The sequence below is a fragment of the Talaromyces amestolkiae genome (genome assembly GCF_001896365.1).
Source record: "Talaromyces amestolkiae strain CIB chromosome Unknown scaffold4.1, whole genome shotgun sequence".
NCBI lineage: Eukaryota > Fungi > Ascomycota > Eurotiomycetes > Eurotiales > Trichocomaceae > Talaromyces > Talaromyces amestolkiae.
The window spans coordinates 206,850-222,133 of NW_024468040.1; the positions used below are offsets into that span (position 1 = coordinate 206,850).

General features: G+C 48.2%; 4 protein-coding genes across 4 annotated transcripts; 3 read left to right on the plus strand and 1 right to left on the minus strand.

The window, feature by feature from the left end:
• Positions 1–549: 549 nt before the first annotated feature.
• BHQ10_002674 (uncharacterized protein) lies at positions 550–6,979 on the plus strand (the record flags this gene model as incomplete). Its single annotated transcript, XM_040874846.1, has 8 exons — positions 550–2,053; positions 3,193–3,237; positions 3,298–5,381; positions 5,431–5,722; positions 5,769–5,926; positions 5,976–6,584; positions 6,638–6,776; positions 6,882–6,979. The coding sequence occupies 8 exons, from the start codon at positions 550–552 to the stop codon at positions 6,977–6,979; spliced, it is 4,929 nt and encodes a 1,642-aa protein (XP_040731179.1).
• Positions 6,980–7,749: 770 nt separating this feature from the next.
• BHQ10_002675 (uncharacterized protein) lies at positions 7,750–8,763 on the minus strand (the record flags this gene model as incomplete). Its single annotated transcript, XM_040874847.1, has 2 exons — positions 7,750–8,092; positions 8,159–8,763. 2 exons carry the CDS (start codon positions 8,761–8,763, stop codon positions 7,750–7,752), a joined length of 948 nt encoding a protein of 315 aa, XP_040731180.1.
• Positions 8,764–10,890: 2,127 nt separating this feature from the next.
• BHQ10_002676 (uncharacterized protein) lies at positions 10,891–12,617 on the plus strand (the record flags this gene model as incomplete). The annotated part of the gene is made up of 3 exons (XM_040874848.1): positions 10,891–11,416; positions 11,467–11,933; positions 11,982–12,617. The coding sequence occupies 3 exons, from the start codon at positions 10,891–10,893 to the stop codon at positions 12,615–12,617; spliced, it is 1,629 nt and encodes a 542-aa protein (XP_040731181.1).
• Positions 12,618–13,437: 820 nt separating this feature from the next.
• Positions 13,438–14,566, plus strand: BHQ10_002677 (uncharacterized protein; the record flags this gene model as incomplete). The annotated part of the gene is made up of 4 exons (XM_040874849.1): positions 13,438–13,505; positions 13,581–13,598; positions 13,726–13,949; positions 14,007–14,566. The coding sequence occupies 4 exons, from the start codon at positions 13,438–13,440 to the stop codon at positions 14,564–14,566; spliced, it is 870 nt and encodes a 289-aa protein (XP_040731182.1).
• Positions 14,567–15,284: the final 718 nt, after the last annotated feature.

Below are 15,284 nucleotides of genomic sequence, written 5' to 3' on the forward strand. Positions count from 1 at the left end.
TGATGTCTTGCTTGATAGCTCCCTTGCAGTCAACTTCAGAGGCTGCTGCTTTCCCGTGTGCTTTGCAGCGATGAATTCAATTTCCTACTAAATAATTGGCATGAATGCATGTATCGCCTCCAAATTCTCGATGGTTTAAGCCAGCCCAGCCCGTCATAGCGCGAGGAACGACAGTGGAGACTTGGTTGGCGCCTGCTCAACGCGTCTCGGAGCGGGCACAGCGTGAAGTGCTCATCCGCGGTCTGAACGAGACGAGACGCACTACCACGACATTCCTCCTCGAAAACCCTTCCACATTTTCCTTCATGGTTGCACCTTGACTGTCTTGGTCTTGACCAATTCTTCTGATACCAGCCTCCTTGGGTATATACTTTCTTTATACCATTATTGTCTTTTAGTTACTTGTTCCCCTCTATTCATTGTCGACGATTTCTTGATGTCTAGTCTTCCAACTCGACGTGCTTGATTCGATCCTGGAAAGAAACCGACTGTAATTGATAGCCAAGTCAACCCACAACTTCTCACTAGGAAACCCCTCACTATATAACAATGGAGTCTTCTCCTCCCAGGGCCACGATGAACGGCGTCGGCCCTGCGGCAGGCGTCAAGCGACCTGCCTCGTTGCTGCCCGCATTCGAACCTTTGAGCTCATCACCGGCTTTGCCTCGACCTCAAAAGAGAATGGCACGAGATGTAGGAGACTATCCCACTCCTGTGCCGACCTCTTCAACTCATATCATGTCCTCATCCCCCCCTCATATGTCTATGGGTCGACCAAAACTTCAACGCAGCGTCTTCTCGTCGAGTACTACGGAACGCGCCCCTTTGTCCACCGTCCCGACCTTGACGCTTCCCGAGTCTGGAGAATCGTTGCTCATGGGAAGATCCAGCGCGTCATGTCATCACCAGCTCTCTGCTAATCGATTGATATCTCGCGTTCACGTCAAAGCAACCTACAAACCCGCCGGCAACCCCTTCGACCGCGACCGTGTTGAGATCATGTGCACGGGATGGAACGGAATAAAATTGCACTGCCAGGGGAAAACTTATGATTTGGCAAAGGGCAAAACCTTCACGTCTGATATCAAAGATGCCGATATCATGATCGATGTGCACGATGCTCGGGTATTGGTTCAGTGGCCCCGGCATGAACGCAAAGAGACGTCTTCGACTGAACCTGAACTTGCTTGGGATGCAAGTTCTCCCTCCAAGTCGCACCGTGACCTCCAACAAAGTCCTATCAAAGAAGCACCTCGCCTCGTGTCGCCTACTTCTCCTTCACCTCTGGCCAGAAACCGTATACCCCCATCGTCACCTTTGCTCAGTCCGAGTCGTTTACATAGCACAATATCGATATATGAAGATGAACCATTGTCCCCAACGCCTGCTAACAGAGAGTCAAAGACCCTTGACGCGTCTATCACCACAACATTTGACCACAGCTTGAATGATTCGCATCTCAGCGCCTTGACAGACACATTCGAAGACTTTTCTGACCACGATGAAGAAAACGATCCTATTGTTCATTCTTTTGGCCCTTTTGGCGAGAATCTTTTGCCGCGTATGGCTCAGTTCCGTGCAGGTGATTCTCCAATTAGAATTGCTCGTCCTCGTACCCAACCGGAACCTCTTCGCTCAGTACACTCCCCTCCACAGCCGGTGGCGATCAAAGAAGAGGAGACACAGGACAAGAAGAAAGACGAACAACTAGAAGAGAAACCAAAGATCGATGAGCGAAGGGCTGCAGCTATTGCTGCTATTCAAAATCACGCCGCCAACCAACTCGCGTTTTCCCGTCTATCCTCAACTCCGCTTTCCACGATCCTGCAAAATCTACCGGCTTCTCTCTGGAAATCCGACTCTAATGTATTTGAACGCTTCACGCGCCACGAAATCAGAGCCGTTCTCGAGGATACAAATTGCATCGGCGAGGTTATTCGCGAAGGAAAAGATGCTGCTGGAAAGGCCCTGGAAAGCGAATTCTACTATATCCCCGACAACGATGATGATGAAATGCGTCGACAGGCTGTTGTCAACGATTTGCGCAAACCTGGTTTGCGAAATTGCAGAAAACAGCACAAAGTTAGTCACTCGTCAACTATGTTGATTACTTTTCTTGTACTGACCGAGATCATAGCAATACTACTGGCGAAAACCCAAATGATGCGACAAACATTAAACATATCAAATGTTGAAACGCTTATCAAATTCCATTCTTGTCACATATTCTAAACCGTATCATTCTTGTCAGACGTTTATCGCATAGCGCTGCGAGGGCACTGGCCCTAACCCTGCATCTTATTCTGATCTGAGGCGCTTTGTACCGCTGCGAGGTTGATTGTTTCTACACGCCCTTTTATGTATTAATGCTGTATAGGACTGTTGTATGTTCATTCTGTTTGAGTTACCCATTGTGTCTTATGCTGTTATATTCCGTTCGGAGCCCTGATTATTGCCAAAACTGACGTTATCACGTGATTTGAGTCGTTACTACGCTCTGTGGTTTCTGGATTATCTTGAAACCGACTACTTATTACAATAGAAGGAATTGTATGAATATTCAAGCTGATGTGGCTTTTGTGTACCGTGGTGCTGGAGACTGATTGCTTTGCACAGTCTGAGTGCGAATAGTTGATAGAAATACCACAAACTATGTATTCACTCATTTTTCCTTTATTCAGTAGAATGTGTCTGTAATAAATATACATAATTTATCATATCAGTTCTGCAGGGAAGATGAACTGAGGCAGTTGAGGAAAGCACGGCCGACCGCCGCGATTGTGACCGGCCCCAGCCCACTTTCCCAATCGACGGCAATCTCAAAAGTTGCCCGCAGTCCAGCGATCTGCGTACCTTCACAGCAGCAACTTAGCTCTGTTGCTACAAAGAGAAGAAAGAGCAAATCACTTAGCAGAGTCTTGCCAATATCTAGCATTCCACCACCCTCCCAATGTGGCATGAAGTTTGGCTTTGGCAATTTCGTCCCGCCTGGAGTTGAGACTGCTCAACCAACACCGTCATTTTATACAATTCACAGTTTGATCGAAACGAGCGGTTAACATCCGCTGGAATAGCACTCCATGCGTCACTAACTGCGCCAAGATATGGATCAAAGAAGAAAGCGTGTGTTTTTCCTGTTTCATGCTGCGTGAAAGCTGTTGGGTTTGTGTTTTCTGACTGGTGTAAATCTAGGGGAGCTCCGCGATCTGAATGAACGAGCGTGGGCTGGAGAAAGTGGTATGAATCTGCTACAATTTCTTATATCAACCGTTTTCTATACTGACAAGTGTTTAAAAGATACATTCGAAGTCAGCAAGTCGCTGGACTCGTCACTCAAGAAAAACACCGCCTTCATCAAACGTCTCCGCACGGGAATCTCAGCTTCTGCGCTCGCCACTTTCATCGCCGATATCCGCACGCTTTCGCTTCACAAATATCTCTCGGAAATCATTTCGGCATGCTTTGAAGGTCTCTGCAAGTTAAAGTCTCCTGGTGAGGTCGCCGCTGGAGTCGAGATCGTAAGCGCGTTACATCAACGGTTCGGCCCTCACGAATTCACGAAGCAGATCGGATGGTTATTGGGACGAGGGTTGAGTTCGCCGGATAAATCGCAGTTGAAAGCGCTTAGTCAGGATGTTCGTGAGAGGGAGGAGAAAGATCGATTGTCGAGACATCGGGTCTTGCTCAAGGTGGTGACGGAGTTGTGGCTCGTTGCGGTTTTGAAGACGCTGGATGACATTGAGCGGCCGGATGATCTTGGGGCGAAGAATAAGGATGCAAGTTCGAGTGCGGGGGGGAAGAGTCTGGATGGACCGTCGAGAGTCAAATCGGCTGCCAAAGGTGATCCGGAGAAGGAATCTGATCCGTATCCTTTAGAGGTTCTGAAGGATCTTTTAGGCCACGACAGGGACCATACGAACCTCCCTCTTGCTGTTCTGTTCGTCAAGTCATTTAGCTGGGATATTCTGGGTGTCAAGACTGCCGAAGAAGGGCGCAAGACTGTCGATGCGGACGGCGCAACTACTGCTGCCCCGGACAGTGGCAATTTACCTGAAGAGACCAACGGAGACGCCGCAGCAGAGCCACCGTTGGCTTCTGAGAAACTTCAACTGCGCTTCAAGAATATTCTAACTCGGTACCTGGAGGACGTCAAAGCACACGTCGTTCGCGATCAAAAGGCACTCACTGCGCAAAGTCGTCGCAATGCCGAAGCATACGTCAAAAGTGGCGAGATTTTTGAGGACCGACAAGCAAATTTTGAAAAACAATCCAAAGCGCATGAGAAGCTAGTAGCAAACACTCAGGCCATGTGTGAGATACTTGGTGTGGAAATGCCTAGCTTGGTCGACAAAGAGGCAGCCGACGCTTCGACAACCGGAGGGATTGGCCTCGTCAAGACTGCTGAGTATCTTCGTGGACAAGGCGATGGTGCAGGTATCTGGGAAGATGAAGAAGAGCGACGATTCTACGAGAACCTTGCGGATCTCAAAGGCAAAGTGCCAGCTGTGCTACTAGAGGATGGCAAGAAGAAAAAGGGCGACGCTGATGAGCAAGCAAAAGGGCAAGACGCAACTGAAAAGGCAGACGCAGATGTCTCGGCAGATGCCAAAGCTGCGGCTGAAGCAGATAATGAGTCTGTTGCGATTGTCAACAAAACTGTTGGCGCCCAGGTTGATGCGCTTCTTGTCAAGCTCCCGGATCTGCAAACTAAGGACCAAGTCGATCAGCTTGCGCTGGACTTTTGCTTCTTGAACTCCAAAGCTTCTCGAAACCGTCTCATCAAGGCTCTACAGGATATCCCTAAAGGGCGAACGGATTTACTGCCACTCTACTCTCGCTTAGTGGCTACCCTTGGACAGCACATGCCAGACATCCCTCAAGGATTGATCACATATCTGGATGAAGAGTTTAGAAGCTTACAGCGCCGCAAGCAAAAGGAGTTTCTTGGACAAGTTAGAATGATCAATATCCGATACCTGGCCGAATTGACTAAATTTGGCGTTGTGCCCGAGCATGTCATTTTTCACTGCCTCAAGGTGTGTCTGGACGACTTTTCACGTACAAATATCGAAATTATGGGTAATTTGCTTGAGAATTGCGGACGGTATCTCCTACGGAATCCGGAAACATCGCCTAGAATGTCCTCGTTCTTAGAGACTGTTAGTCGGAAGAAAGCTGCTACGCATCTGGGTCAGCAAGAGCGAATGATTATCGAAAACGCCATGTATTATGTTGATCCTCCTGAGCGCCCTGCTATCCAGCAAAAGGAACGTACACCAATGGAGTTGTTTATTCGAAAGATGCTTTATCTGGATATGAACAAGCGCAATTACACCAAGATACTGAAATCTATCAGGAAGCTTCACTGGGAAGAGTCAGAGGTGGTTCTCCCGAGACGTGATGACTTGAAAAATACTGACATTTTACTAGGTTGTCGATATCCTTGAACGAGTATTTAGCAGACCGCACAAAGTAAAGTACGGCAATATTCACTTGTTGGCTATCCTCGCCAGTGCTTTGTACCGCTATCACCAAGAGTTCGTTATTGGTGTGGTGGACAATGTCTTGGAGTCCATCACCCTTGGCCTGGAACTCAATGATTTCAAGTTCAACCAAAAACGCGTTGCAGAGGTCAAATATCTTGGAGAGCTTTACAACTATAAGATGATTGACTCTCCAGTGGTTTTTGATGCCTTGTATCGCATTGTTGCCTTTGGGCATGGTATGTCATCCTAACAGCAAGATCATCATAGTTACTAACGAATTAGAAAACGGAACACCGTCGCCTAATAAGATCAATTTGCTTGATATGCCGGACGATTTCTTTCGCATTCGTCTTGTTTGCACTGTGCTCGACACTTGCGGCGTTTGCTTTGACCGTGGCTCGGCTAAGAAGAAGCTCGATTTCTTCCTTACATACTTTCAAGTATTGATAATCTGTCCCTCAATGATTAACACATACTGACAGGTAGTAGTACTACATCTTTACCAAAGATCCATTGCCAATGGATGTCGACTTTCTCATTCAGGATACATACTCGCTTGTTCGCCCTCAGTGGAAGATCGCAGGCGACATTGAAGAAGCCGGACGTCTTTTTAGCGAGGCAATTGCCCAGAATTACAAGGTTCAAGATGGTGACAAAAGTGCTGAAGTAGATGATGACGAGGTTGAGAGCATTTCTTCTGATGCCAATGGTGAAGAAGGTCTTGACGAGGATGGCGTCGCGGATATTGATGATGGACAGTCCTCGGCTGAAGAAGCTGAACCATTTGCCCAAAACGGGGATGAAGAGGGCGAAGTAGCCGACTCAGAATCCGAGGATGAGAAGATCTTTGTTGCGCGTCAGGAAGAAGAAAGAGACCCCGAAGCGGAGGCTGATTTTGACCGAGCTTTCGAGAAGATGATGGCTGAAAGCATGGAGGGTCGCCGATTTGAAAGGAAGGCTCTGTTTGACATACCGCTTCCTATGCGGCCATCTCGTCGGGAACAGACAGCAAGCGACGAGATGCCGATACAAGCACCGCAAGCGCCAGCTAAAACCATGGCATTTTCGCTCATGACCAAGAAAGGAAACCGGCAGCAGGTTAGATTGACGAGAATATGTTGGGAACGAAGATCCGTACTGACTTTACCTAGACGCGCACAATTGAGCTGCCTTCCGACTCTAGCTTTGCAATCGCCATGAAAACGCAACAACAGGCAGACCGCGAAGAGCAGCAACGCATCAAGAACCTTGTTCTGAGCTATGACCCAGGAGACGTGGAACAACCCGAAGGTGAACAAGGCCTCTCCATAATTACCCAGGAACCCATTATTACCCGTGGAAAAAGAAAACCAAGGAGCCCTTACAGGAGTACAAATGCTAAGACGTCTGAAATAGTCTCGGAGAAACGACCGTCGCGTGACAATAGAATGGACAAGTCGAACCGGCCGGGATTTCGTTCACGGAAATTGCAATTGAGTGATGTTGACTGGTAGGTACCCCTTTTAGGGTTCTTGTGATCTTGTTTGTTAATAGGATGCAGGACTTGACGTACCACGTTATGATTCGGACCAATTATCGATCGATCAGCCGTGGTCGCTAAGATGCTCGTACCTATATCTCGTTATTAGGAACACCGCAATGGTTTGTTCAACGTATTTCGAAGGCATAGCCAGAGCAAGGAAGCATACGCATTTGCATCGCCAATTGTGTGCTCATCGGATTCTTGTTCATGATACAAGGCTCTGTACTTGTATGCATATCATGAGTACGATAATCTCCGTTTGAGGCCGACGTTACCTGGATGCGGAAACATGAACGCGAGAGGGGAGCGTACACAATCTTGGAAGCACCGAGAAAGGGGGGCCAGACTGATAAGTTGAAGAAAGAAAGGGATTATGTGATCGTATCAAGGTCATCTTATTCTATGTATCTAGCACATACGTAGAAGCAATACATAATCTCCACTTGCAGAGAACCTCGACGTCATATAATAATATACAATATCCATTTCTAATTCCTCCTCCCAACTCAACTATAGTATAACAAAGCGCTGATGCATTAGACCCCCTGTAAACAAAAGAAAAATTTCTATACCAGAAACAGGGGAAAGGGATACATTTTCAATCCTTCAGAAGGACAGGGAGAGGAGAGATGAGATGAAGATAAACCAAATTCTTTTGTAGGAAGAAAGACATGGAGTAGAAGAAAAGAAAGTCATGGTACATAGCATAGCTAATCAGCGGGGGGAGAGAATAGAATCGACTCATTTCTCAGTTTTGGACTGTCCTTCACTCTCATGCCACGCTCTCGGCACAAGTTCCTCTTCCCGCTGATTTGCGACTTTGGCAGCCTCATCGGCTCTGCGGAGTTCTTCCGTTTCGGCGTGTTTCTCGGCATCGTTGAGGCTTAAGACTGCGGGGTCTGTGATTTTTACATCTTCTGCGGATGGGGGCTGTTGTTGTTGTTGCTGCTCTTTCTGGCTTTTTATGGATTGTTCTTCGCGGTCTCGTTGGGCGATTTGTTCGGTTAGTTGTTCGTCGACTTCGTCTTCTTGGAGTTCGGAGCCGTAGACTTCGGGGTGCAGGCGGAAGCAGTCTTGCATTCCCCTAAAGTTCATTAGCATTAGCGTGAGTATAGCTTAAGAGATGAAAGGTGTGGGTGGGGGAACGAACTTGAATTTCTCAATACAGTCCATGCCCTTGGGCTCCTCCTTGGAGTACACAAAGCAGCTAAACGCTTCCCGGAACTCTTCACCACAAGGGCCATAGGCCATGCCGCCTAGACACGGGCAGTCCCAGTTGATCTCTCCAGTCTCGGGGTTGAATGCGCCTTCGTGCTTAGCTTCTTGCTCCAAGCCTTCAAGGCCACCTTCCTGCTGCTGCTGGCGAGGATCCACGACCTGCGCATCGGTTGAGTGCGGCGCAGGTGGCTCATCGCGAGCTTTGAGCCCGACTTTTTGGCCAAGTGTGTTCAAGGTCGGCGCATCTTCCGAGTCTAGTGGTTGCGGCCTTAGTGATAGAGTGGGTTCTTCGGCGAAGACGATGGAGGTGTTGTAGAAGTAGATGACGCCGCCGGCGAGACCGAGACGGACGAGGCGGTTGCGCCAGCTGCGGCTTTTCTGTGAGGGGGGGTTGGGGACGATAGTGTCTCCTCCTTCGGTGCTTGCGAAGCGTCGCTGAGCGGTGGCGAAGCGGTTTGTGATGGAGTTGGTGGTGGTGCTAGGTTTGGTGTTGCGTAGGAGCAGAGTTGCTCGTCTGGTGGCTGATTGCCGGAACATTGTGGATGTAGCTATCTTCTAGCCGATTATTAAGGTGTGTTTAGATGGATAGTATAGTATGCGGAAAATATCAAGAGAAGAAAGAGGAATTGAATCAGAAAAGAAAAGAAGCAAGATGACGCTGATTAATGTTTTCTTGCTCCCGTGAAGCGGATGGAATTTGAGCCGAATTGATCGTACGCTATTTCCGAATCGGGGCTAGTCGGTAGCTTTACCCGGCTTAACCCTTCTCGCCGTTGTACTACTTTTGGGCGTATTCACTATTCAGGGTTGAGAGAGTCTCCTTGGTTGAATGTTCTAGCTTAGGTAAGTAAAGATCTTGTTCTCGTCTCGGGCTAGTTCAAAGGCTCGGGATTGGGCTACCCTTTACCTAGGTACTTGACTGACGCCCACGATGGCAACATGAAATACTATATTAATTGTAGCTGCGATAGCAGTTGAATAGTCCACTGTATTGTCTTATATACTTATTGCAGTGTGAACGTTTACTTTCTAGGTTCCCCGGTACATTGACTTCGCAAAGCCAAAGCATTAGGGCTGGCCGTTTCGTTTAACTCGGGCTTCATCTTCGAGTTACCAGACAACGGTCAAGTACGAAGCTTGATCCACCAAGGAATGGGATCACTCATTCTGATAGCATCTCATTGATGGCTTAGGATGCTCGACTTCTGAGACATGTTCAGGATTCCCCGTTATCAAAAAGCAACGACATGCACTAATGCATGCACCCATCCGCATGTGTCATGTACAATTACGAATCCGATTCCTAAGCTCTATCGTCTTTCGTCGTTTGGCATTTCTATAGACTTGCCCTCCAGCAACAGTGGAAGATCTTTCTTGCATACCATCATTTATTCAATTGACAAAAAGACATGCCGGCGATAACCCTGAAGAACAGAGGTTGAGTCGGCTGCCAGACTGCTATCGCGTTGTTGAAGTTGCGCACTGATTCAGCAGAGCTTTGTGCTTTTCGTCTCGATTCACTGCTTCGATCAGCCGTGGCAACAGCAACCTGCCCATTTGATTGTTTCTGCTGTCAGTTACACTTATTCATATCTTAACGTCGTTAAATTGAGAAGAAGCCATAAGAGTGTGGGACCAGAGACACGTCGCTCAGATGGAATGCCGCATATTGGCAGGGTTCTATGCTACACATAGATCCGAGGTCGGGTAACCATAGGATGCCTGTTCTGTATACCGCTGATTCAGGCACGTATAAGCTGACCTGAGAAGTAGCTATTTTGACCCGAGTTGATTATCTCTCTGAAAATGAGTAGCTCATATGAGTGGCATAGGGGAAGTGATATGTCTAAGATGCTAGTTAGCGTTGAAGACGTTAAGTTGGTAATAAGCGGGGACGTGCACTAGATAATCCAGCTTAATTGTTTTATCCCGTGACTTGAGGCCAACCGCACACGTGATTGGCTGTATGAAGACACTGCTAGGCCGTAACAGGCAAAGACCATCGGCAGCCCCTTTCCTGCTGCTCTCCAGAAACCACCAGACAATTTGTTAGCTGCTTAGTGGCCAGCCTAACTGAGAGACACACTTCTGTTAGTCTCCTGAGTTGTGTGTCAGTCGTTTCTCCTTCCTCACTCTCCCTTCGTGTCTCCTTTCCCCCCCGGTGCCCTGTATTACTTCTATTCTATCTAATTGTCTGTTTGGACGATTGAGTGTTGCCCTTTCCAACGCTCTTTTGGTCTTGAATTGCTTGGACACCGCCGTCTCAGGTACCTGACCCTCGTTTGCCTGCTGTTTCTCCTGACTGGGAACCTTCGTCCACGGTACGTATAACTCGACCTCCGTATCATTGTTCCCCGCATCAGGAAACAAATTATTATTTTGATTTTTGTCATTGAAGAAATTGAAACAAGAGGAAATCCCTGGAACTGCATGGGAGAGTTTGAAACTGACAATATCCCACGGCAGGAACAACCCAGCACTTTCCTCCACGCTATCCATTCCTACCTTCTCGACGTTCGTTCACGAGACTTTCAGAGTCTCTTCTTCACAAAATGGGTAAGCAGACGATTCATTCTATTCTCATCACACTCCGTCGTCGTTCAATTGCGAGAGGCCTGCGTTGTTGGTACAAAACAAACTTTAGTCGTGTGATTGGTTGGCATCATGTCCAGTTCCAGATATCGCGTTGTGGATGTCAAGTACCGGTCTAGCTTGGATGGAAGAAATATCCGGCTGGCGAGATATGGCGTCCTCAATGAACAAAACGATCTCCATCACAGCACAACGACTGGAAGCTCCACCTCCCAGACCTCCGCGTTTTCAATGTTACAATCAATGTCTTCGCTTTCATTGCAAAGCGATATGGATCCAATGGATTTTACTAACTGGGAGTTACCTGCAGCCACCAATGGTTCCGCCGTCGCGCCCGGAGAAAAGCCTACTTCGCCCATTCCCAGCACCTCCAGCAAGGCCGCCTCACCATTTGTCGAACGTAGCAACCCGATGGGCGGTTCTAGCACCGCTCAAACTGTGAGCTCCAAGGACCCAAAGGCTGCTGCCCAAGCTGCTTCAGACCTGCGCAATGTTGTTCGCCGCAAATTGACCGGATATGTCGGATTTGCCAACCTGCCGAATCAGTGGCACCGCAAGAGTGTCCGCAAGGGATTCAACTTCAATGTCATGGTTGTTGGTGAGTTTACGTAATGCTATTTAGAACTGGACACAGGCTAAAGAGCGCAGGTGAATCTGGTCTCGGAAAGTCGACCCTGATCAACACTCTCTTCAACACTTCTCTTTACCCTCCCAAGGAACGCAAGGGACCTAGCCACGACATCATTCCCAAGACCGTGTCTATCCAAGGAATCAGTGCCGACATTGAAGAAAACGGCGTCCGCCTTCGCTTGACTGTTGTGGACACACCCGGTTTCGGTGACTTTGTCAACAATGACGACTCGTGGAGACCAATTGTCGAGAACATCGAGCAGCGCTTCGATGCCTATTTGGAAGCTGAGAACAAGGTCAACCGGATGAACATTGTTGACAACCGCGTCCATGCCTGTGTCTACTTCATTCAGCCTACCGGCCACTCCTTGAAGCCTCTTGACATTGAGGTTATGCGCCGCCTTCACACCAAGGTCAACTTGATCCCAGTTATCGCCAAGGCCGATACCCTCACCGACGAGGAGATTGCACTCTTCAAGCAGAGAGTAAGCCATATTTGCAGTATTTTTATAGTTTATGCGCTGACATTATAGATCCTTGCCGACATTCAATACCACTCCATCCAAATATTCGAAGGACCCCGTTACGAGCTCGACGATGAGGAGACTATTGCCGAGAACCAGGAGATTATGTCCAAGGTGCCTTTTGCTGTCGTTGGTGCCAACGCCGAGGTCACCACCCCCGACGGACGGAAAGTCCGCGGCCGTCGTTACCCCTGGGGTGTCATTGAAGTTGACAACGAGGAGCACTGCGACTTTGTCAAGCTGCGTCAGATGCTGATTCGCACACACATGGAGGAACTCAAGGAGCACACCAACAACGTCTTGTACGAGAACTACCGCTCCGACAAGCTCACTCAGATGGGTGTTGCTCAAGACCCAAGTGTCTTCAAGGAGGTGAACCCGGCCGTCAAGCAGGAGGAGGAACGCGCTCTCCATGAACAGAAGCTTGCCAAGATGGAAGCCGAGATGAAGATGGTCTTTGAGCAGAAGGTCCGCGAAAAGGAGAGCAAGCTGAAACAGAGCGAAGACGAACTATATGCTCGCCATCGGGAGATGAAAGATCAACTCGAACGACAGAGGCAAGATCTGGAAGAGAAGAAAGCTCGACTTGAGAGTGGGCGGCCTCTGGAAAAGGAAAGCAAGCGGAAAGGCTTCTCCCTCCGCTAGCTGCCTAGCTAGGAAAAGCGGACAAAAGCTGCTACCATTCCTGAAATGCGATGACCTGATTAATGGCGTGGGTTATTTTTACGGAGAGAGCTGGCCATGGAGACATGCGATGTTCGATCGTCTATCAACTCAACTGCTCACTCGTTGTATCTTTTTCTTTCTATCTGCTTTCCACCACTTACGCTCATTGACCTTCCCTATTTCACCTACCAGCTTCCGCTAATGACTACTTGATATCGGGTCTACCGAAGAAAAGGATGCCTCTTTCTCTCTTTCTATTCCGATTGTTTTAAGAAAGATTATTAATAACAGCCTGTTCTGAGCGCTCTACAGATAAAACATGTTTCATTGGTTGTGGAGGCTTGCTGAGCACGCTGTGTCTAATCACTTTCTTTCTGATTCTCTTCTTGTCATGTAATTCTTGGCCTGCTATACCTCTTTTCTGCTGTCTTTGTATTGTTTAGGTGCTCAATAAAATGTCTCATTCTACATACAGATGATAGATAAGTAGTAAAGTTCGAAGAGAATCTAAAGATGAATGCGCCGGAAAAGGACGTCATGGCCGAGCGGGCCAGACGGGCAAGCTGCGCTGGCACGGGCCAATCAGCAGCTTATCTGGCCGGCCTAACGTAACCAGCCTCCCACATTGTCTTCTCCGTTATCCATGACACCACCACAATTAACCTGCTTCAACACTCATCATTTCAGCATATCCTATCAGCGAGGATATTAACTCTTCCCGTGCTCTCTTATACCAAGTTCATTCGTACAATCTTTCGTTCTAGCTCTCTTTCTATATCATTTTTGCTAGTTGACAACCATGGCTCCTCCACCTCCGGCCACCTTGCCTTTGGGCGAGAGAATCAAGGCTTTGGCCCAGACTTTGCAGTATGTTCGAGCTTATGGATGCTGTAACTTGAGTCAAGGTCTATGATCATTCGCTAACTGTTTCACGTTGCATAGATTTGGTTGGTTTGTAGGGTACGTTAGACATGCTCACCGCATATTACCCTCGCTACCCTGAGCCTCGGCGAATGCATCATTCCATCATTGCACTAAATGACAACCTAATACTGCATGACCTCAAAGACACAGCTGACTTGCATAGACACTTGACTCTCCTACTATCCGTCTTCCGATATGGACTGTCCTATATCGTCTTCAATTACTACTCCCGATGGGCCAAGATCTCCTACCGTCTCGCATTCATTTCTGCCGCGGCTACCTATGGAATTGTGGTTTATAAGCAGTACATTGCTCGTGGAAAGTTGTCTGGCTCTCCATTGCAGATTGCTGTCAAGTTGTTGAGCGATGAAAACGTTCAGTACCTCGGTAGGCTACCACCTCAATTCGTGTATTTGAGTCTCGTGCCCTGCTAATACGGTACAGGAATGGCCCTTGTGTGGCTCTACTCTCGCCAAATCCCCCTTGCCCTTCTCCCCTTCAGCGTCTACTCCGTGTTCCACGTGGCCACTTACACTCGCACATACTTGCTGCCTACAATCCAACCCGCGCCCCAGGGAGCTACCGGACCGGCTTCCCCTGGCGGCTCCCGCCCAGCTGCCAAGCAGTCACCACTCGCAGAGAGCATTGGCAAGTTTGTCAAGCAATACTACGACTCTAGCATGTACCTCGTTGCATCGCTCGAATTGGGTCTTTTGTTCCGCCTCGTCCTTTCCGCTTTGACCTTTTCCAAGGGAAGCTGGGTCCTCTTGATCATCTACTTGGCTTTCTTCCGTGCTCGTTACTCCCAGAGCTCTTTTGTCCAAAGCGCTGTGACCCGATTCACTGCCCGCGTTGATACTTTGGTATCCCACCAAAACACTCCTCCTCAGGTTCGTCAGGGTTGGGAGGCTTTCAAGGGTGTCACTTTCCAGGTCTATGAGGCTTCTGATGTGAAGCGCTACCTTGGTGGTGGACCTGCTGCTGCTGGCAAGAAGCCTCAGTAAATGTTTCGAGTTTTGAGGTAGCTACTACACATGTATTCACAGTATTGTGTTGTACGCATGTGAGAGTCGCCGCCTCGACTGCTGGTAACGCCTTAACGATACATTGTCATGGCTGAATGAATCATATTCGAGCCTAGTCGCTCGACACGAGCACTAAGGCTAACGGACTTTGGGGGAGGAATGGAAGGAGTTATACTTGACAACGGTAATACACTGGTCAAGTAACGACAGCTGTGGATACTTATTCTTAGAGTTTATGATGCAAGTTTATGATGCAAAAAGGAACGGTTTGCGAGTGGGAGTGGAGTTTCCTATGTCCTGATCTTATAGCACGGTTGCGTTGCGTACAATCAGTAAGGCGTCAAGGGGATGACCTCTGTCTTGTCTCTTGTCTTGATCTGCATTTATGACGTTTTTGTTGCTGTTTTTGATATTCTTACTGCTATTTCTCATGCGTTTCAATCTGTATACAGAGCGGGTGCTGCGTTGAGTGCATGTACGTATGTAGACAAGTCTATATACCAATACATTCAAACACTAAACCTAGTATTTAACCTTGTAGCATAAAAGGTTTGCCCTGAATTGCAGAGATCGGTCCATCGGCTGGGCGGGKCCGACCCGAGAAAAATCATTCGCCGCCGAAGCGTGCCAACTCCGAAAAAGTTACTCACAACGATCATTGAACATAGACCACATCGCGTGCTCGTTATCGCATCGT